This window comes from Rhinolophus ferrumequinum, chromosome 2 (genome assembly GCF_004115265.2).
Source record: "Rhinolophus ferrumequinum isolate MPI-CBG mRhiFer1 chromosome 2, mRhiFer1_v1.p, whole genome shotgun sequence".
Classification (NCBI taxonomy): Eukaryota; Metazoa; Chordata; class Mammalia; order Chiroptera; family Rhinolophidae; genus Rhinolophus; species Rhinolophus ferrumequinum.
In genome coordinates, this window is record NC_046285.1 from 68,769,160 (window position 1) to 68,790,641 (window position 21,482).

Here is a 21,482-nt window from a genome sequence, read left to right on the forward strand (position 1 = left end):
CAATTTTGGAACACTTTTTCTGGAACGGCCATCAGAGCTGTCATCATATTACCCTCGATGTCCTGAATGTCATCAAAATGTCTTCCTTTCAATATTTCCTTTATCTTTGAGTAAAGAGAGAAGTCATTGGGGGCCAGATCAGGTGAGTAGGGAGGGTGTTCCAATACAGTTATTTGTTTACTGGCTAAAAACTCCCTCACAGACAGTGCCGTGTGAGTGGATACATTGTCGTGATGCAAAAGCCATGAATTGTTAGCAAAAAGTTCAGGTCGTTTTTGTCTAACTTTTTCACGCAGCCTTTTCAGCACTTCCAAATAGTAAACTTGGTTAACTGTTTGTCCAGTTGGTACAAATTCATTATGAATAATCCCTCTGATATCAAAAAAAGATTTGCAACATCGTTACAACAAGTTTATCCCAATTTTCTTACTAAGGACGACTATGCTGTCAATTATTTTAAATTGAAGGAAATAGGTTCTTCAAATATATCTGATAATGGTCTTGTGCTATGTGTCTAGACAAGATGAAGAGTTAATCAGTTGGTTCAGTTGGTTGCTCGTAATTGGAGAACAAAGGCTACATTTTATTAACTTTTCTATCATCAGTAGCTCTGTAACTTACATAAAATAAGTCCTTAATAAGTATTTTTTAAAGAATGCATTAATAAGAATATCCAAAAGCACTGATAAGTATTTTGAGGGTGGTTAGTGGATGTGATATAGAACCTAGAATACAGTAAGTGCTCAGTAAATGTCAGCTCTTGCTTTTCTCAGTACTGTACATACTGTGTATATTAGTATTCCTCTACAGCTTTGTTTCAACCAGATTCTGAACAATATTTTTTGTAAGTTCCTGAATGAAAATAGAAGGTATGTTTATCACTTTATTGGATTTCATGACTCTGGAATGGACAGAAAAATATTCATAAGCTAGAACAATGTACTGAATCTAATGAGGTAGAATTTAATAGTATTCAATATCCTGAAGATGAAGTAAAACTCAAATGATTAAGGACAGGATAAAGTCAGAACTTGCTTGACATCACGTATGTAGAAATTTTAGGAGTTTTAATAGGGAGTAAGTCTCAATCTGAATTACCAGTATGCTGTAGCCACTAATGAATACTACCATAAGTGATATTAAAAGTACACACTCAACAATTAGGCAGTTGACAGTAGTCTCTATTAGGTAAAGACCTATACTTGAAGCATTTATCATATTCAACCCTAGACATCACAGATTCTAAGACACTTGGGCTTGGGAAAATATTCAAAAACAATGTCATAATGGTATAAAGACAAAATTATGTTATAATGAAAAGGGAAATTTTGCTTTGAGAAGAAAATGACTTGTGGAAGATATAATAGTTGCCTTCAAATATTTAAAAGGAAGTCAAGTGATGGTGACTTTAGACATTTAGAAGAAAAAAAACAAAACAGTAGATCAATATAAGGGAGAAATTCCAAATGGCCTCAAATATAGCGACCTGCTTTGGAATTCCAGACCCGTGGTGTTGTGCAAAGTTAGGGTTCATAACCACATATTTAGATAGAGGATTAAGGAGTAAGTTAAGTGGTTGGATTGGATGAACTTTAAGCTGGACATTTCATATTCTATGATTTATTTTGGCATAGCATAGTGTGGCTTCAGATACGGCCATATTTATTATTGGTAAGATTTGTTACACACCTGCCTTTATTGAGACTTGTTCAATAGAATTCAACTAATACTGTTGTGAACTCAACAAATAATGTTTTATGTGTATCATTTTGAGACATACAAAATAGTTCAAATGGGCATTTTGTAATGATTTGGTACAGTGGGGAGCAAAGAAGGTGATCTGAGTAGTTTGTTTTTAAACCTATTTCTAGCTTGACAATATTTGTATGTTAATACATTAAGTCACAGAGTTGGTCCATTTGTCTGATAGTTGACACATTGTCTGGCAATGGTCAGCTCCATTTGTTGAGTGAATAAATGACTTATTTCTCTCATTGTTTGATTAATGTTCACTAGCTTCCAATTTGCCTTGGAGCCCTACGTATTTACATCACCTTAAGACTTTTCCCACAAATTCCACACCCTTGGAGAAGAAGGCATAAATAATAATGGGAGAGAGCATGAAAATAGAAGCTGTAGTAACTGGTGGAAAGGTCTCCTGCAGTGCAGAGGAAGTCAGCTCTGAGAGTGAAATTATTTTCAGGAGAGAGATAAAAATGTTTTACAGGGATATTCAAGTCAACTCTCCAGATCTGGAGTAGTAGGTACTTTACCTACTTTAAATTATAGCACTCCATTGGAAAATACTGCTTTAATATGAACATTTACAAAATATATTTGCAATTTCTGTTTTTTAAAACCCAGATATAACATTCTGTAACCTGTAAGGAAATGTAAAAATGTAGTGAAAAAAAAATGTATTCATATAAAACAACATTAAATCCTACAAAACATCAAAACACTTTTGTGGAAAGTGGTACTCTTGGAAAATGTTTTTGAACTATTTGGTACTAATGGCCATAGAGACCTGCAAAGCAATGTCAATTCTTTTTTTCTGGCAATTTGGAAATATTGATCTTTAGGCCATGTATGGGAAAATACTTTCATGTCCTATTTTTTGCTGTATTATCTTGGGCTATATTCAGATAAGAGTTGCCCATACTTCACTCAGTCTTCTCTACCAAGATCATTATTGATTAGATAGTGTAAAACTAGAAATACATCCCTCTAGATTTTATTTTTCTTTGTTTCCCGTGACCCATTTGACCAAGACTTGGATCAACTATTAACTTTACAGTTTCTTCCTAAATATTTTTAATTTTGCTCTCTAAAGACAATAGAATAAGGTTTAAAGGGATTTGTTTAATTAATTAATCTCCTCTCTCTCTCTCTCTCTTTCTCTCTCTCTCTCTCTCTCTATAAACTGACATACATCTCTATTGGGAGAAAACAAACAAACAAACAAACAAAAAACAACTGTTTGAAGGCAGAAAGTCATTAATTTAAAATTGAGAAGTTTTTCGTTTTTTTACCGTCATTTCCTTACTCCTTTTATTTTTCTTTCTCCTTTCTTTTCCCCTCTTTTTTTCTGACAAACTATAACCACTGTGTCAAAGTTCTGAAACTTTACTCTTTAAATTCTTTCCATGCATTCACCAAGAGATGAAGAGACCATAAGACATCATTGTTTCCATTAAATCAGAACTGTCAGCACATGTGTGGTCAATACAAAGAAGTTCCAAGGGAACATTTACTTTGGAAATGTTTTGATGTGTATCAAACATAGAAGAAATTATTTGTGAGTTTAAAAATAGTCAACACAACATGTGAAACATAGTAATATTTATTCGTGATAATAAACATGTTTTTAAGGAAAGCCATGGATGTCCAAACACAAACTGAATATGACAACCCAATGGCTTTTTTAAACAAAACCAAGACATATGTCCAATTAATATGCTAAATGATATGAGTGCTGGAAAGATGAATTAAAAACACTAAAATCTTTTTAAATACACCATCTAATATAGATATTAACCCTGGTCTAACATTCAAAAATACTCCCTTTTCTTTAACTTTATCTGCTGAGTTTTTGTTACTGGACCTTCACAATTTTCTTTAAAGCTTTAATCGTTATCATTCATTTCAACACAAAACTGCTAGCACTTTGGCTTGAATTTCCGTAGAGGACTAAATTCTATGTGATTCATACATATGTAGGAAGATTACAAAGCCATTTGTAAATACATGATTCTGAAAGGACCATCATAAATACCCTCTAAATTCTTATAGTATTTAGGATACACACACACACACACACACACACACATATATGTCATACATATAATGACTAACTAGAAAAAATTATATATCTAATTTACGTTTGTCCTTAATAACTTCAGGTTTCTTTTCAATTAAACTTACCTTGTTTTTTGAGAACAGTTCAAGTTTGTTAGAGATTTAAGTTTCCACCTTTAAGTACCATTAAATCATATGCCTAAATAATTGTTGCTTTTCAAAAATTTCTCACTCTTTTCCAGAAGTCATTTGGACCTTTTTTATATCCTACAAAATCAAATTAAATGAAAGGAAATGCCTTCCTAAATAAAATCTTCTTATTGGAAATTTATAACACGTACCTTTTAACTTGAATTATCAAGCTCTACAAATTAAAAAAGAAAAAGAAAAAAGATGATAAGGTTTATAAACAAAAGGCCCAGAAGAAAGGCACTTATGCTCTGCACGTGGTTATTCCAGTCTGGATACTCCATGACACTTACCAAATGGAATTGATTTCGGGACTGCATACAAATACAGCAAAGTGCTAGAATAAAATCAAATCAGAATGCTTATGAAAAAGTTGGCTACCAAATGTTTCACATCAGTAGGTAATTTCTCTAGAGCCTTCCGATGGAAATTTGAAGTACTATGTTTTTATATCAAGTGCAGGAGAGGTGTACAACTGTTGAAGAAATTCCCTTAGTTTATTGATGAAAAAGCCAAAACAATTGTCATTAACAGTAAAAGTGACAAGATAATTAAATGAATGATAACAAAATCTCAGCAGGGAAGTGCGCATTAATTGAATTTATTTGCAAGCGTGCTGTCACAAGTATAACCAAATTACCTAATTTTTACTCACATTAAAAAGTGATGGCCTGTAACAACTAGTTATTAGAAATGAAAGAAAAGGCCAGTACTCTGAACTAATAAAACAGGAGAAAACAAGCATTAAAGTACTGTCAGGAAATTTGACAACTTCCTGAAAATTTCATTCATTATCTTGTCCCGTTAAATATTTCTGTGAAACTCACCAAAAAAAAGAATCCCAGTAATTTCTAGGTAGTAATGTCTTTAAAGCTGGAACATATTTACCACATTCTTTCATGATATTAATATGTGTGTCAGTATGAGTATACCAACAGGTGAAATAACTGAGAAGGACGTGTTATAGATACAGCAATTGAGTTTTGGCATTTCTTTTCTGTGAGAAAATTAGTGCCATTCTGTTTTCCTATTTAGTATTACATATGGTTAATTTTTTTTTTTTTTTTTATAATTTTGTTGCTGTTTCATTTGTACAGAAAAAAATCTAAATTAAAGAATCATGGTCAACTTTTAAATTTGAAATGAATGAGATACTGTATACTTCCTTGAGAATTTCTGCCTTGATCGGGTATAATAATCTTTCCAATTAAAATTAGATATTTTTAATGCATTAGCAAATGACTTTCTAATTTCCATGGAGGTAATGATGAACCTCATGATACATTTGTAGTACTCAATTAGATTTTGTTCATAGTCAACATATTCAATAGAAATTTAAAACTATGAAATCTGTCACCTATATTTCTGAGCCGACATTCTACAACAACATCAATCTGTTGATGACATTTGGCAGCAATTTTACATGACAGCAAAATAATTAAGTCCGTTTTGGCTTAATGTTTGTATAAAATTTAAGCAGCATCGACTATTTACAATTTAATGAGAAGCAAGAAAATTTGAATGAATAAGTAATGCCAAAAATATTATTTTAATTTTGTGACTCACATTTTTCTAAAGAAAATAATTATCTAAATAAATACATTTCAAACATTTTGGTTAAAATTTAATAACAATATTCAAAATAATTCTTGCATTTAAAAACTATGTTTCAGCTTTAAAAACAGTTCTTAATGTTCTGTTTATTGTAGGACATTTTACATTCAGAAAACTGGCTGCTTTAATCATAAAACTAGTGACTAACACTCATTCACAATGACTTAATCACAACTTAGGAACAGTAATAAAACCTAGAACTGCTTTATCTTCCACAAAGTTGATACTACATTAATTTAGAAAAAAAGAATAAGGCTTTGCTCTTTGTCTTTCTAAACCATTTCCCGAAATTAATATAGATGTCAGTTATGGTATAGATAGGCATATTTATTGACAGATAAAATTAGAGCAACAGAGGGATAGATAGATATAAACATGGCTATCACTAAAATAGAACGTTTTGTTTTGTCAAGTGAAGTAATGCATAGGAAAGATTCCATTCATACCTTATTTTGTTATCATTTCTATTTCTGTTGTTATCTTTTGTTTAATAGATATAATAAAAAACAGTTTTTTTGATTAAACAATATTTCAGATGCTAAACAATTCTTTTTATTGGTTTACATTGGCAGTTCACAGTTTAAAAGTATAACCACATCGGGCAAAAACTGCATGTAGACTGTTCTGGATTTGAAGACTTTTTGCTTCTAACAGATTTTTATTTGAAGTTATGGAGCAGTATCTACATTTACTGACAATTAATAATTGAGAGGGGGAAATATGGGCAAAGGAATTCCATGAAATAGAAGATTTTATCTTTTAGTGTCAGCTTAATGTCTTGCTCAGCATTTTTAAATTCTCTTAGAAAGATAACTCTATCCATTACTTTATGATAGTTCAATCATCCTTATATTATGGATCTCACTATTCTCATTCCATGAAATATCACACATTTATTTCCAATAGACCTTTTCCTCACTGACCAGATTTGTCTGACTGAAAACAATTGGCACATTTTATTTCTACAATAATTTCGCACAAGATGTATTTTAAAATACAGAGCTGATATTTTTCATAAGTTCCTGGGCTTATAAACTCATAATATTAAAGCTTCATCAGTTTCATCTTAGATGAGACTTGCCTATAAGTACGTGGTGTGTTTTCTATATTAGTTACCTCTATGTTTTCAAAAACCCTACTGGTCTAGAAAAATGACTCTGAGACAGTCATGTTTCTGTTGTTTTCGTTTTTTTTTTTTTTTTAAAAAAAGACAAAACAGCAATAAACATTTTAGCTCTTTAATGAGCAAAGATCATGTTTCTTAGCATTGGACTAATAGTCATTATCCAGATTATCTTTATTTCACGCAATGACCAGTGACGTGGCCAAGATGTACAAAGTTGTTTCCATCAAGTAGTATACAATTTTTTTTTTTTGTATAATAAGCTTTCATTCTTGAAAAAGAGTAACTGAAAAGAAAGGTTTCTGTTACTGCAGTTAGTTTGTCAGAGAAAGTTCTTTGCATTATCTTACAAACTATCAAAATTGCTAGTCATCTGAAAAAATGTAAAAAAAAATCACATAACTTTAGTCTAATAGAAATATAGTACAGGTAAGAGAGAAAGTATTTATCAGGATGTGCTCTTAAGTCCATCTCATTTTTTTTTAATATAAATGTACATCTGATTACATATACAAACATTTGGAAAGGTCTGTGATATACTGTTACTGGTAAACAACAGGGGGATGAAGAGTTTTCCATGGTCTTAGAATACTCATTTAAAATCACACATACGTGTAAGACTAAAATCCTCCAGGTGTTGACTTCCCTACATTCTACATTGTACTCTACTGAGATTGCGCGAGTAAATTCCAGTGAATGAACCTCAGTGAAAAAGGTAAGTGATGTGAGGACGGACATAACTTTATATTGAATTATTATTAGTAAACATTTTTGTCATGCAACATGAGTAAATCAATTAACTGAGAACTGTAACCAGAGTGGTAATTTGGGGGCATCCTCATATCATAAAAGACTGTTGCAAGTAACTCTTTGGACACACTTCACCTTACCAAAAGGAATAAAATACAGAGTAACAAAAAACACAGCAAATTATAGATCCCGTAACACATCCAATTAGGGTTATCTTTCTATAAATTATTTAGATGGGAACGAAAAGAACATAGAAAACACAGAAAAAAATTTTTTTTCTGGGATTCATATCAGCGAGTATTCACCACTATACCTATAGTTTTTTTTAAATATCTTTAATAACTAATTCCTTCTATTATCAAAACTACTGTGAATTATTTAATTGTAATTACTTTTTCCCCTTAAAATCTTCTTTAGGGTCTGCCAATTGATGGAGGAAGCTTCTATTAAAAACTCCAATGGGATGAGAAGAATTTTAATTACGGCTTAATCAGCAGCACAGCCACCAAGCATATAAATTATCATGCACATCGTGCTAAAAATATCCAGTTTCCTTTATCCCCACCACTTTATACTGACAGCACTTATGTGATAATGTTGTACCTGCCAGTCTTTAAACTTCTTTGTTTTACTGGCAAATTTCAGCATGAGCCTCTGCTAAGGCCATTAACAGCATTGGTGCTTTGTGTACTTATCCAAATATGTAAATATGGTCTACACAATAAAACGGCTCCAAATAAAAACTGGTGAAAATTATCTGACATTCCATTGGTGTGTCCCTTGTGCATATTCATGGTTGTTTTTTCATTTTTATTTTTTATATTTCAGACAAAGTTCTTTCCTGTTTGGTGTTCCACATGCCTAATTCCATTATGTAACATAAATCTTCAAAAAAATTAATTCTTGAATGTGAATGAAAAGTATCATTCAGAACAATTGCTTCAAGCAATTGAAATTCATCTTTAGAGTTGATTTGTGTATATATGTACAATTCGTTTTTTTCAAAACCCCCAAAGTTCTTGATATGTATATTCACATAATGTTCCTCCTTATTTAAATAGTAAGAGTCTTGTAGGTTGAAAGCCAAGGAATCTTCAGTAATCTTTTACTGCAATCCATCAAAAAATAGAGTTTGTTTCTCTTATCTGGCTATACCCTGGTTGTTGAATGTGAATGGGGGTGGGGATGGGGATGGGGCAGAGTATTGTTCTGTCCTCCAGTAAAAGTATTGAATGTGTGTAAGGGTTGAATCCCTGGTATAGTGTTGGGAATCATTGTAATGGTGTTGGGTGTCATTAAGGGAACATCATCAGGTGACCTCCTCATAGCTAGTGTGTAATCTGGGGGACAGGCGGTCCGAAGAACCACCTCATGTGGATGGATAGACTCACATTCATGATCCAAATCAGTGTGCTTCATTTGGAGGGACATGATTTCCTCTTCTTGTGCATGGGTCAGATCGTTGGTCGTGGTACGCTGAGGGCTGCATCTCCTGTGAACATCATGTCTCCTCTTATCCTTTTTGTAGTACAGGGCTGCAAAGGCCAAGATGTTCAGAAACAGCAGTGATGCTCCAACTGCTATAGTGACGCTCAGCTCTGTTGAGTAGTCCCTTTGATCTACTGAGAATGGACTCGGTTGTTGTTTGGGATCATCCTGCTTGGCAGTGGGAAAGGCTGATGTGACAGGTACAGAATTTTTTCTCGTAGGTCTGAAAGTGATGTCAGTTGATGGCACTTTAGTTGTTGTCGAGGTATACTGAGAAATGTCATTGAGATTATGCAGATGAGGTACCAGCTCCAACCACAGGTTTACCTTATTGGCTCTGTAATGTTCTTTAACTCTTGGTTTTAATCCAATATGAAGATAAAGTTGATCTTTCTGGGAATATCTGGTCCATGCTACTTCTTCAAAACGGTTGGGTTTGGTATGGATAAATTTTGTATCTTGAGGGACTGGTTGATTTGGGTCACTAGGAAAGAAAAAAGCAATTATGAGCACAAACTTATTTTACTCTCTTAATAGAAGTAGTACTAGTTTAACATCTAATTGAAGAGGTAATTCAACAAGGCTTTAGATTGTGTTTTTACAACTTGGGTCAATTTAGAAATATAAATAGCATTGCAGGTAGGTTGTCAGATCGAGATAATGTAATGAAAGTAAACCTCACGTTCTCGTTCTCTCTGTCCATTTAGAGATTGCCAAAGATTTTAAAATTCGTATACCTATGTGTTTTCTCACAGGGAAATTAGCAGAGACAGCGTGAAATAGTGGAAAAAACAGGGTTTGGAATTGGCAGGTGAGGATGAGTCTTAGTACTGCTGCATACTAGACATATGAATATTTATATGAGGGTCTTGTAGCCTCAGTTCCGTTCTCACAAAGTAGAATTAACAGTACTTGACCTGCCCTCCTAACAAGGTAGTTGGGAGGATCAAAAGGCATACAGCACTGTAAATTAGAAATCACTATAAAATAATTGTCACTATTGAATAACAATAAGTCCTGTGCAATTAAAATACCAAAATAAATTTAACTGTTGAGTAATGCAATAGAAGCATAAACCTTTCTTAATAAACTTCCAGAAAGTAAGAATAAAGCAATGATTTTTGAAACACCATAATATATCATTTTGAAAAAAAAAGGAACTTAATGTATTTCTAGTATCAATCTATTAAATCATTTGGACACAAAATGTGCATTATTTTTCAATGCTTAAACGGATATTTCTATTAAATTATAGGAAACTTTATTCCTTAAGTACATACCCAGTTTTAGCAAAATTTGTCCAGTATGTCATTACAACTGCACTCAGCATCACATCATTTTTGGAGAAATTGCAAGGAAATAACTCCGTAGGTCCAATCATGGGGATTCCTAGTACGTAGGGAACCTCATCTCCATGAGCTGCATCAGCCCAAGCTGGAACCTGATCTGTTTGGCAATGATGGTAAAAGGCATAGAAATATGTAGGCGAACCAAAATTTGAGTGAAGATCTGCTGTAGCTACAGCTGGTGCCACCCACTGATGGTCTGTAAACAAAGCCAATAATGTCTTCCTTCTGGTTTCAGGGTTATGACGGTCAGCCCAGTCAGTGTACATGAATTTAATGGTTTCTCTCAAAACATCTTTTCCTTCAGGATATCCATATAAATTATCAACAAAATTGGAAACAGCAAAGTCAAAATCACTAGCTGATATACCATCATCACTATCTACTATATTTTCAACAAATTTTAATCCTTCTCCTTGATTAACTCCTAACATTATATCATAGTTGAGAAACTCTCCTTGCTCCATCAATATCTGAGGGTCATCTGGTATTACATCACCATCAATCACAGGTCCAAAGGCTATGTGGTATCGTGCTGGTTGAATATCTTGGTCAACAAGTTCTTTGTAAGGCTTCTTCTGTAGGCATTCCACTAACTCTACTGTATCTGAAACATTGCAACCAACTTTTGTGGCCAACATTCTAGCATATTTTGCAGGTTGGAAACTAACAGCCCAGCTGGAAAGGGCTGTTCCACTTTGAGCTATTGCTCGTTGAAAAAGTCCTATGGAAAAACAACAAAAAGTTTCAGGTGACCTTTGATATTAATAATGTTGTGGTAAAACAATAACATTAGATATTTTAGACGTGTGTATAAAAACCCAGATACAACTCGAGAAACAGGGAGATAGAGACATTTTTGCTTAAGAGAAGGTACATAAAGTCATCCCCAGGGTATAACGAATCAGAGAGGTGGACAAAGTCTTCTGCTTTGAGTGACAACCACTTTAGTGATCAAGAAATATAAATTGTGCAGTGTCTCAAAGAGGCAGTAAGGAAAGGAAGAGGACGTGTACATACTAGTGGTAAAAAGCCCCAAGTATGTTTTGGCTTTGCATCTAAACACCTATGTTATCACCATAACTAACTAGATGGGGTTAACTCTCTCCTCTTTAACTCTTAATCAGGTTCTGTGCTGTCTTATGAGGATATTTCCTTCAATTTTGCTGCATGTATCTTCCTTCAAAATGTCTCTATATGTTCGTTTTAATTAGGTTTTATTTTCAAATGAATTGTTGAGAGCTCACACAACTACTGGGGCTGGGGGTTTGTTAATACCCTGGGGATGGCCCTGAAGGCACACAAAACAGAATATCACTGTAGACATACTCTTTCCCAGCTCTTCATGTCAGACATAGTATGCTGAATATTCATCTTTCAGAAGAAGATATAACATTTGAAGGGTTTTTGTTAGGTTAAAGAAAAGTACATCAGCAGAAGGATTTAGTGGGAAGTGATTTAACTTTTTCCAGTGTTGGATGTGCACTGCTACATTTTATCACAAAAGATGAAAGATGAAAAGTACATGGTCCACTGCTTTTTACTTAATTGCGTTTAAGAATTATAAACTATGGTCCCATATGCAGTATGATTAGAGCTGCATGCCATTGAAATTTATAAATGCACTTTATCTACTCATTAAGATATTTTCAAATAAAATCCTTGCTTTAAAAATATAATGTTTCTATTTTCTTTTTAAAAAATTACATTTGTTATCAATTTACAAAGACAGCTTTATAGTTTGATTATTTAAACACATGCTCAATTATTCACATGTGTTAATGTGATAAGAACAGTTCTCACAAAGGTCCTAAAGCAGTGTCTGAATTATAAGCAAAGTTTTAGATTTTTCTCCAAACATGAATATGTATTAAAAATTCAGTCTGTAATATGTTCTTAGACAATTGTAAAAATATTCAAAAAGTCAAACATTACTACTTTAAATTTGTTTTGGTTTCTGACATCTTTATGAACATACTTTTAGTGTGCTAGAGCAAATATGGTAGAGTAAATTATATAACAATAGATCATTAAAAAATTATATAGTCTACATGTTTGTCAACACTTGCTCAAGGAAATACCTTACTAATTAAAAAATTTACAATTAAAATAACCCTGATGATTTCTATAATATTCTTTCTAATTTCAGGGGCTCAATGACATTAACTAAATATACAAGAAAAGATTTTTGGGAAAATACACATCACTAAATATAGTCTGAGATGGCATTGAGAAAACCATATATTTTATCATTAATGAGAGTGCTTGTTATGTGGTTGGCTCCTGGTAGATACAGGCCTGAGCACTGCTGCAGCCCTGGAGAGTTTACAGACTTTAAAGTCTATGTTTGCACTGCAGATAGAATTAGCCCAATGATTTAAAGACATCTCCTGAGCATCTCCTGGTCAGCTTTGTATGTGGAGATAAGCTTAGGATTAGAACAAACATAAGTCTATTTGTATGGCCAACCAAGAACAAACCTTAAAGAGGGTGATAGAATGATACATTTTTAACTATTTGCATAGCCATTTGCTACTGGTCATCACATCATCAACTGACAAAGAGCAATGCTAGTCGATGAACCAAATGATTCATCTCTTTATTGAAATCTAGTTTCATACTGGCTGAAACTGTCTTTGGTTTTCACCTTACATTTACATAACATTTTAGAAAATATAAGAGTAAATAACATTAGAGATAAAATGACCCTAAAAAGTCTAAATAGATGGTCTAATGTTAACCTAGATAAACATTGGCATTACTGTACTACTTAGGCTAGAATAATCTAATCTGTTCAGTTAAAAAAACACATAGTTTGTTATTTCAAAATAAGCCATTTAATTTCAGACCAAAATCTCTATACAATTAGAAGTGTTCTCATTCATATGTGCCATTCTGTCATCTTGAATTAGAAGTTTACTAATATAAACAAGAAATTATAAAAATTATGTCTACAAATTATATCTATAATAATATATGATTCTCCAAGTATATATATTCATTTAATTACTGGCTGTTACTTTGAAATTCCACATTAATGCATTTTGATACCAAAACAAATACCTGGTGCTTATATCATAAAACTCACTCTTACAAATTAAGATGATTCATGAACACTTGACAGTGTATACTTTCTTAATATATATAAAATGACAATAAAACAAGCAGAAAATATATGATGGCTTAGGTTGATACATATTTTCTAGCTTCCTATCTCTTATGTATGTATAATGCAGAGAAAGTATTTGCATTTGCAGACTTCAACAAAACACTTCTGCTCTTGTTGCTCTTTCAAGTTAATAAATGTCATTTGAATGGGTGACTAAACTTATGGTAAGATGGGAGTCCTTAAAAAACAACATGATGAGCCTTGATTAGGCACTTTGGAAAAAGGGTATCAAGGCCAGAAAATGGAAACAAGAAAAATATCTCGTAGGTTTAAGCAGCCTCAGAGTTCTAAGCTGCTTTGCCAAACTTTGGGTGGGGAACAGGAGGTGACACTCTTGGAGTTGAAAATAGAAAAAAAGCACAAATTCAAACCTATTTTTCTTTTTAATAAAAAACTCTACTAGTGACCTCGATGCTTTGACAATTTTGGATCATGCATGCAAAATAATAAAATATCCATTCTCTACTCAGACAAGTGAAAATCTCATTTCCAGGCAAACCAGCTTATAACCGCTTCCTTTTTATTAGCAAATGGTTTTAAATGTCTATTGTCTTGAATATAGGTTATAGACAATCCTTGCATCAAAAAAACCTTGTGTTTGATTTTGATTACTGAATAAACAGAGATGACAGAGCTGTGAACGTCTTTGATTTTCCTAAAAATCACCCTTCGGAGAAAAGAAAAGTAATGGTAATGCTAACTATGCAGAAGTGTGCTTGAAAGGGCATCCTTACTACAGGAGACAAAAGAGTTCGACAAAAATCTAAACATGCATACAAAAGCTGAAGAAACAAAATTTTAAACAGTTACTGAGTTCAGCCTAACACTTAGTTTGAACAGAGAAATATATACAGAGCATCACATACTACTGATGGTGGTGGCATGCAGACACCAAAATTGTCAAAATTTGCAACCTGCATAATACCTTTGGTTGAATTGCTCCAACGGTTACCTTCAGAATAATGGGATAAAGTCAGCAGATTGACACATGAACCCCCAGCGCCAGATCCAAAAACAGTGATTCTTAAGGGGTCACCACCAAAGAATCCAATGTTCTCACTAGTCCATCTCAAAGCCTGTATGAGATCAAGGAGTCCATAGTTTCCTTTTGCAGCCTGATCCCCTGTGCTCAAGAAACCTGGAAAACAGAAATAAAAAGACACCTTAGAACACCCTTTTGAGTTGACATGAATCAAATAGGCACTAAATTTAAACAACTGAAGCCTGTGTTCATCAAGGGAAGTACAAATTCTTTAGTTAAAAAAGAAAAAAGAAAAAAATTCCCACCAGAATAGAATAATTTACCTTAGGGAGAATAGTAGAGACTAAAATCTGGACAAAATGACATTTGTCTTCCCCAAGTTATCCATGTAATAGGTAACAGGGGGCAAATAAAGAGAATGAAAGCATTCTGAAAGATCTCAGGGGAGACATTCTAGAGGCCAAGTTACTTGGTGGAGGTATTTGGGATAGTGTCATGGGGCATATGAGAATGTGCTTTTGCATAAAACAGTGTGTCAGTCCTCAGGTTGCTAATGGTCTAATATGGTTGGAATTTAACGTATGTGTAGCAGAATGGCAGGATGTGAGGGTGGAGAGCATGTATATTTTTCTAAAATTTGTGCATAAAACGATACGCAACTCTTTACCTGTATATGTATGTATATGCACGTGTTTTTTGTTTGTTTGTTTGTTTTTTAATCAACGATGGTCCATGGTTAACAAAGAATCACTGTATTAGAGGCAATTGGAAACCACATTTTGGAACACCTTAAATGCTAAACTGAGGAGATTTGCGCAATTAGAAAACTATGTAGAATAATTGAAGATTTTTGAAAAGTTCTGACTCACGCTTTTGGAATGTTTAAAGCTCTGCTTTATAGTGAATCTGAAAATGAAGGGAAACATATGTTGCACAATAGAAAGCATGGAGGTAAAGGTTATAGGGATCTGAACGGACAGAGTGGCAAAGGCAATTGAAAAAAGGAGATAGAAAAAAAAACTGTGGCAATAAGAGCTGAATGACTTTCTTACGCAGCAGGTTCTTGAACACTGTTTCATGCAATGTCATTTTATCATAATGATGAGATGCCATAGGAACTGAACTCTTGTTTTTATCAATTAGCATATGGTAAAATTGGTTTCATTATACGTCACTTTGCTTAAAGTCGAAGAACCTATAGACGACATTAAGAAGAACTTACCATATATGGAAGTTGTAGAGAGAAGAGTCGAAGATATTACTTTAATAATACTTTGAACATATTCATTCATTTCGCTGTCAATAGATTTTTTTTCAAGACAGTAAGTTTATTGATCATAAAAGATTGTCAAAAAGACTTTCCACATAAATTTTCCTAAGTGTTGAAAAAAGGCATTTTAAAGATGTTTCAATTATATAACTGAAACAGTAGGCAACTACGAATTACACTGCACCTATACATTATTTTTTTAATTTATTACATTTATTGGGGTGATATCAGTTAGTAAAATTATATAGGTTTCAAGTGTACATTTCTTAGTATATCATCAACTTATTGCAATTGTGCGTTCTCCACTCAGAGTCAGTTCTCTGTGACAATATATCTGACCCCCGTTATCCTTTTCTAATACCTTCCCTCCCCCTTTACCGTCTGTGTAACCACAAAACTGTTGTCTGTGCCTATGAGTTTTTGTTTGTTTGTCTTATTCATTTTGCTTTTAGTTTTATATCCCACATATGAGTGAAATCATGTTTCTCGACTTTTTCTGACTTAGTTTGCTTAGCATGATAATCTCAAGCTCCATCAATATCATTGCAGTTGGCAGTATTTCATCTTTTATTGTGGCCGAGTAATATTCCATTGTACATATGTACCACATCTTTATCCAGTCGTCTACCGAAGGACACTTTTGTTGTTTCCAAGTCTTGGCCACCATGAATAATGATGCAATGAACATGGGGGTACATATATCTTATGGATAAATGTTTTCACATTTCTTTGGGTTGATACCTAGGAGAAGGATTGCTAGGCCATATGGTAATTCTATTCTTAATTTTTTGAGGAATCTCCAGTGTTTCCATAGTGGGTGTACAAATTTATATTCCCACCAGCAATGTATGAGGGTTCTTTTTTCTCCACAGCCTCTCCAACACTTGTTATTACTTGTCTTGTTGATAATAGCCATTCTAATAGGTGTGAGGTGGTATCTCATTGTGTTTTTGATTTGTATTTCCCTAAGAGCTAGTGAAGTGGATCATTTTTTCATATATCTGTTGGACGTTTGTATGTCTTCTTGGGAGGACCTCTGCCCATTTTTTTAATTGCATTTTTTTCTTGTTGAATTGTATGAATTCCTTTGGATACTAGCCCCTTATTGGAAGTGTCATTTGCAAATATCTTCTCCTATTTGGTTGGTTGCCTGTTTGTTTTGTTGATGGCTTCTTTCGCTATGCAGAAGCTTTTTATTTTGATATAGTTCCACTCATTCATTTTTGCTTTTCCTTCCCTTGCCTTGAGGCCAAATTCATGAAATCCCCTTTGAACCCAAGGTCCATTAATTTTGTATCTATGCTTTCTTCTAAGCAATTTATTGCTTCAGGTCTTATATATAGGTCTTGGATCAATTTCGAATTCATTTTGGTATATGGTGACAGATAGAAGTCTAGTTTTATTCTTTTGCACTTGGCTTTCCAATTTTCCCAGCACCATTTATTGAAGAGGCTTTCTTTTCTCCATTGTATGTTTTTGGCTCCTTTGTCAAAAATTATCTGACCATATATGTGTGGGCTTATTTCTGGGTTCTCAGTTCTGTTCCACTGGTCTGTGTGTCTGTGTTTCTGCCAATACTATGCTGTTTTGATTATTGTCACTTTGTAGTAAAAACTGAAGTCAAGGAATGTAATACCTCTGGCATTGTTCATTTTTCTCAGGATTGCTTTGGTTATTAGGGTCTTTTGTAATTCCATACAAATCTGATGATTCTTTGTTCTATATTTAAAAAATGTCACTGGGATTTTGATGGTGATTGTATTAAATCTGTATATTACTTTGGGTAATATGGACATTTTAACTATATTGATTCTTCCAATCTATTACCATGGACTATCTTTCCATTTCTCTGTGCCTTCTTCAATTTCTTTTAATAATGTCTTACAGTTTTCAATGTATAGGTCCTTCACATCCTTTATTAAATGTATTCCTATATATTTTATTCTTTTTGCTGCAATTGCAGAAGAAATTTTTTTCATTTCTTTTTTTTTTTTGAAATTTCATTGTTAGTATATAGGAATGCAATAGATTTTTGTACATTGATTTTGTATCCTGCAACTTGACTATGTTTACTCTTTCTAATAATTTTTTGGTGGTTTTCTATATAAAGAATCATGTCATCAACAAAGAGTGACAATTTTATTTCTTCATTTCCAATTTGGATGCCTTTTATTTCTTTCTCTTGCCTGATTATTCTGGCTAAAACTTCCAATACTATGGTGAATAATGGTGATGGCAGGGGGCATCCCTGTCTTGTTCCTGATCATAGAGGGAAAGCTTTCAGTTCTTCACCATTAAGTATGATATTAGCTCAGGGTTTATTGTATATGGCCTTTATTATGTTGAGGTACTTTTCTTCTATACCCATTTTATTAAGTGTTTTAACCATAAATGGATACTGTATCTTGTCAAATGCTTTTTCTTCACTTATTGATATGATCATAAAATGTATATCCTTTATTTTATGTGGTGTATCACACTGATTGATTTGCATATGTTGAACCATACTTGTGCACCTGGAATGAATCCTATTTGATTGTGATGTATAAACTTTTTAATGTATTAGATTTGCTAGTGTCTTGTTTAGGTTTTTGCATCTGTACTTATCAGAGGTATTAGTCTGTAGTTTTCTTTTTTGGTGTTATCCTTACCAGGTTTTGTTATCAGGGTAATGTTGGTCTCATGAAATGAGTAAGGAAGTATTGCTTCTTCTTCAATTTTTTGGAAGAGTTTGAGGAGGACAGGTATTAAATTACCTTTGAAGGTTTCGTAGAATTCACTAGTGAAGCAATCTGGTCCTGGGTTTTTGCTTTTGGGAAAGTTTTGGATGATTGTTTCAATTACCTTACTTTTTATTGGTCTAGTTAGCTTTTTCAGTTCTTCATGATTTAGTCTAGGAAGGTTATATGTTCCTAAGAACTTTTTCTGTTTCTTCTAGGTGATTAAATTTGGTGGCATATTGTCCTTCACAGTATTTTTGTATGATCCTTTGTATTTCTGTGGTATCCATCATAACTTCTCCTCTTTCATTTCTGATTTTGTTTATTTGTATCTTTTCTCTTTTTCCCTTAGTGAGTCTAGCTAGGGGTTTGTCAATTGTACGAATCTTTTCAAAGAACCCGCTCTTTGTTGCATTAATTTTTTTTCTATTGTTTTTGTTCTCTATTTCATTTAATTCTGCTCTAATTTTTATTACTTCCTTCCTTCTGATGACTTTGAGTTTCATTTGTTGATCTTTTGCAAGTTCTTTAAGATGTAATGCTAGGTTATTTATTTGGGATTTTTCTTGTTTCTTGAAATAGGCCTATAACAATCTAAATTTCCCTTATTACTGCTTTCACAGCACCCCAGTAATTTTGATATGATGTACAAGGTGTGATAAAAAAAATAGGGTGAATATTTAAATTAAAAAAAAATACTGTAAAAGACACATTGCCATTGATTCTCCTCAAAATACAACCCATCACTCTGTACACGCTTAACCTATTCTTGACACTTTCTGAAGCAGTTCAGGAAGTCCTCTTTCATGAGTATCTTTAGTTGCACTGTCATGGCTGCCTCGCTGTCCTGAATAGATTCAAAACTCTTTCCATTCATGGTCATTTTGACTTTGGGGAAAAGCCAGAAGTCACACAATGCCAGATCCAGCGAATAAGGTGGATGAGCAGACACCACAATATTTCTGGTACAGAAATTGCTGTATCAGAAGCAATGTGTGACACAGAATGTTGTCTTGATGGAGGATAAAGTAAAGACACTCACAAAAGAAGACTTCCAGAACTGCTTCAGAACTTGGAAGAATTATGAGATAAATGTGTTCAAAGAGAGGGGAAGTAATTTGACGAGGATTAATGTCAATGTGTCTTTTACTGTAATGATTTTTTAAATTTAAACGTTCACCATATTTTTCAATCACACCTCATATTTTCATTTTCATTTGATTCTGTGTATCTTTTGATCTCTCCTTTGATTTATACTTTGACCCAGTCATTCTTTAGTAGCATGTTTAATCTCCACATATTAGTGTTTTTTCTTATTTTCTTTTTGCAGTTGATCTCCATTTCAAAGCATTCTAGTCAGAGAATATGGTTGGTATGATTTTATTTTTGAATTCATTAAACTGCCTATCTGTATTTTCTTGCATCTCATTGAGTGTTTTCAGAACAGCAATCTTGAATTCACTGTCATTTATGTCACATGTTTCCATGTCTTTAAGTTCATTTTGTGGAGATTTTTAAAATTTCTTCCTCAGCTGCCTTGTTATCCAGGTTGTTCATTATAATTGATGGATTATTCTCTTCCTAGGCATCTACAGGACTGAGTTCTGCAGCAGGTTGACATGAAGAGGTCTTTCTTTTCTTTTTCAATAGGTAGCACTGCAGCATTTTATTTTCTCTTGAGCTGTTCTGGCTTCTCATGGTGGAAGATTCCCTGGGGAGATGGGCATCTCCTCTTTGACCAGGCCACCTGTGTCTCAGGGCAGCATCCCTCTAGTAGAATATGGTACTAGAGCCCCTAAAATCCCTGTGCTACCCGTGCAGCCAGATGCAGAGCTGCACTGCCTCCGGGGCCCTGGGTGTTGCCACCAGAACCAGCCCCAAAGGTGGAGGTGTGGTGGGCTAGCAGAGGCCACTGGTGTGTTTTTGGCTTTGTACTCCTCTGAGTAATGGCAACTGCCAGACCACAGATGCCTCGCTCCCATATCTGCACCCTTGTCACTAGATTGGCTGTAGTGTGTGTCTGTCACTCAGGAACTGCCTCTTCAGTTCTCAGGACTGTAGATATTCTGCTCTTTAACTTGACACTGCTACAATTTTTTCTGGGGCCTGCTGTGAGCTCTGGGATGCTGAGGGGGCGGGGGTGGTCAGGCTCTGTGGCTTTGTTTTCTGCTTGGCAGTGTGGGATGCGAGACCACAGCTGTCATACTTCTGTCTTCAGTCTCTGCCCTGAGGTCTCTGCCTCCACCTCCACCACTGGGTTCGGCTATATTATATGTTGATCACTCAAGCAGAAAAGCATGGGGCCACAGAGAGTTTACCTGCAGCTTGTATCCTCCCCTTTCCCAGAAACACAGTGAGCTCTGAGTGGCATCAGTGGCAGTGAACTCCAGGCTGTGTCCACGCACCCGTTTCTCTTTTGTTGTTCCCTCTTTTCTTGTTCGCCCTGGTTTGCCCACCTTCATATGTTTTGATGTGCAGATCTCTCAGATTTGTTTGTGTCTTGTTCAGGGAATCCTTTGTTGAATTATAACTGTTTAACTTGTTTTGTAAGTTCGAGGGGAGAGATCAACAGTCCCCAAATTCCCAATATTTTCACCATCTCCAAGGAAAACAACTGAGACTGATTCTTCTATATTATATTCAACTTTAACATTTGTGACTCCTTCCAAATGGAACTAAAATATTTATTTTAACCATTTCTACTGAATCTAAATAGTAACGCAGAGAAAAAGGCCCTGATTTGCTTAGCTTTGAATTACGTACACTATTCCCTTATCAAGAATAACCCAAGATACTGGGGAAAAAGGAACTCCCAGACCCAGCTTTCATGTCATCTCCTTTATTCTCTACCCCAACTTAAGACTGTAAATGCTCATTCTTATTGGTCTGCATCAAAAAAGCTTATCGAACATTCCCTGAAGCAGGCTGTTGTATACTTCTTGTGTATTTGAATTTGGACAACAAACCTGATATCCAAACTGACAAAATTCCTGTGCTTTATGAATAAGTGTTCTCACAAAGAAGTGAAAACGG

At 34.1% G+C, this 21,482-nt stretch overlaps 1 protein-coding gene across 6 annotated transcripts in view; it reads right to left on the minus strand.

The window, feature by feature from the left end:
• Positions 1 to 6,825: 6,825 nt before the first annotated feature.
• The window catches only part of NLGN1 (neuroligin 1), a 775,355-nt gene continuing 760,698 nt past the window's right edge, over positions 6,826 to 21,482 (minus strand). For 4 of the 6 annotated variants that reach the window (XM_033135098.1, XM_033135108.1, XM_033135129.1 and 1 more), the window contains 3 exons: positions 14,403 to 14,615; positions 10,243 to 11,032; positions 6,826 to 9,446 (listed from right to left, as the gene is read on the minus strand). In XM_033135098.1, the coding sequence (XP_032990989.1) occupies positions 8,624 to 9,446; positions 10,243 to 11,032; positions 14,403 to 14,615 (1,826 nt within the window). In that variant the 3' untranslated portion in view covers positions 6,826 to 8,623. The remainder of the gene's footprint in view (positions 9,447 to 10,242; positions 11,033 to 14,402; positions 14,616 to 21,482) is intronic. The other 2 variants (XM_033135138.1, XM_033135118.1) reach the window with 1 other exon arrangement.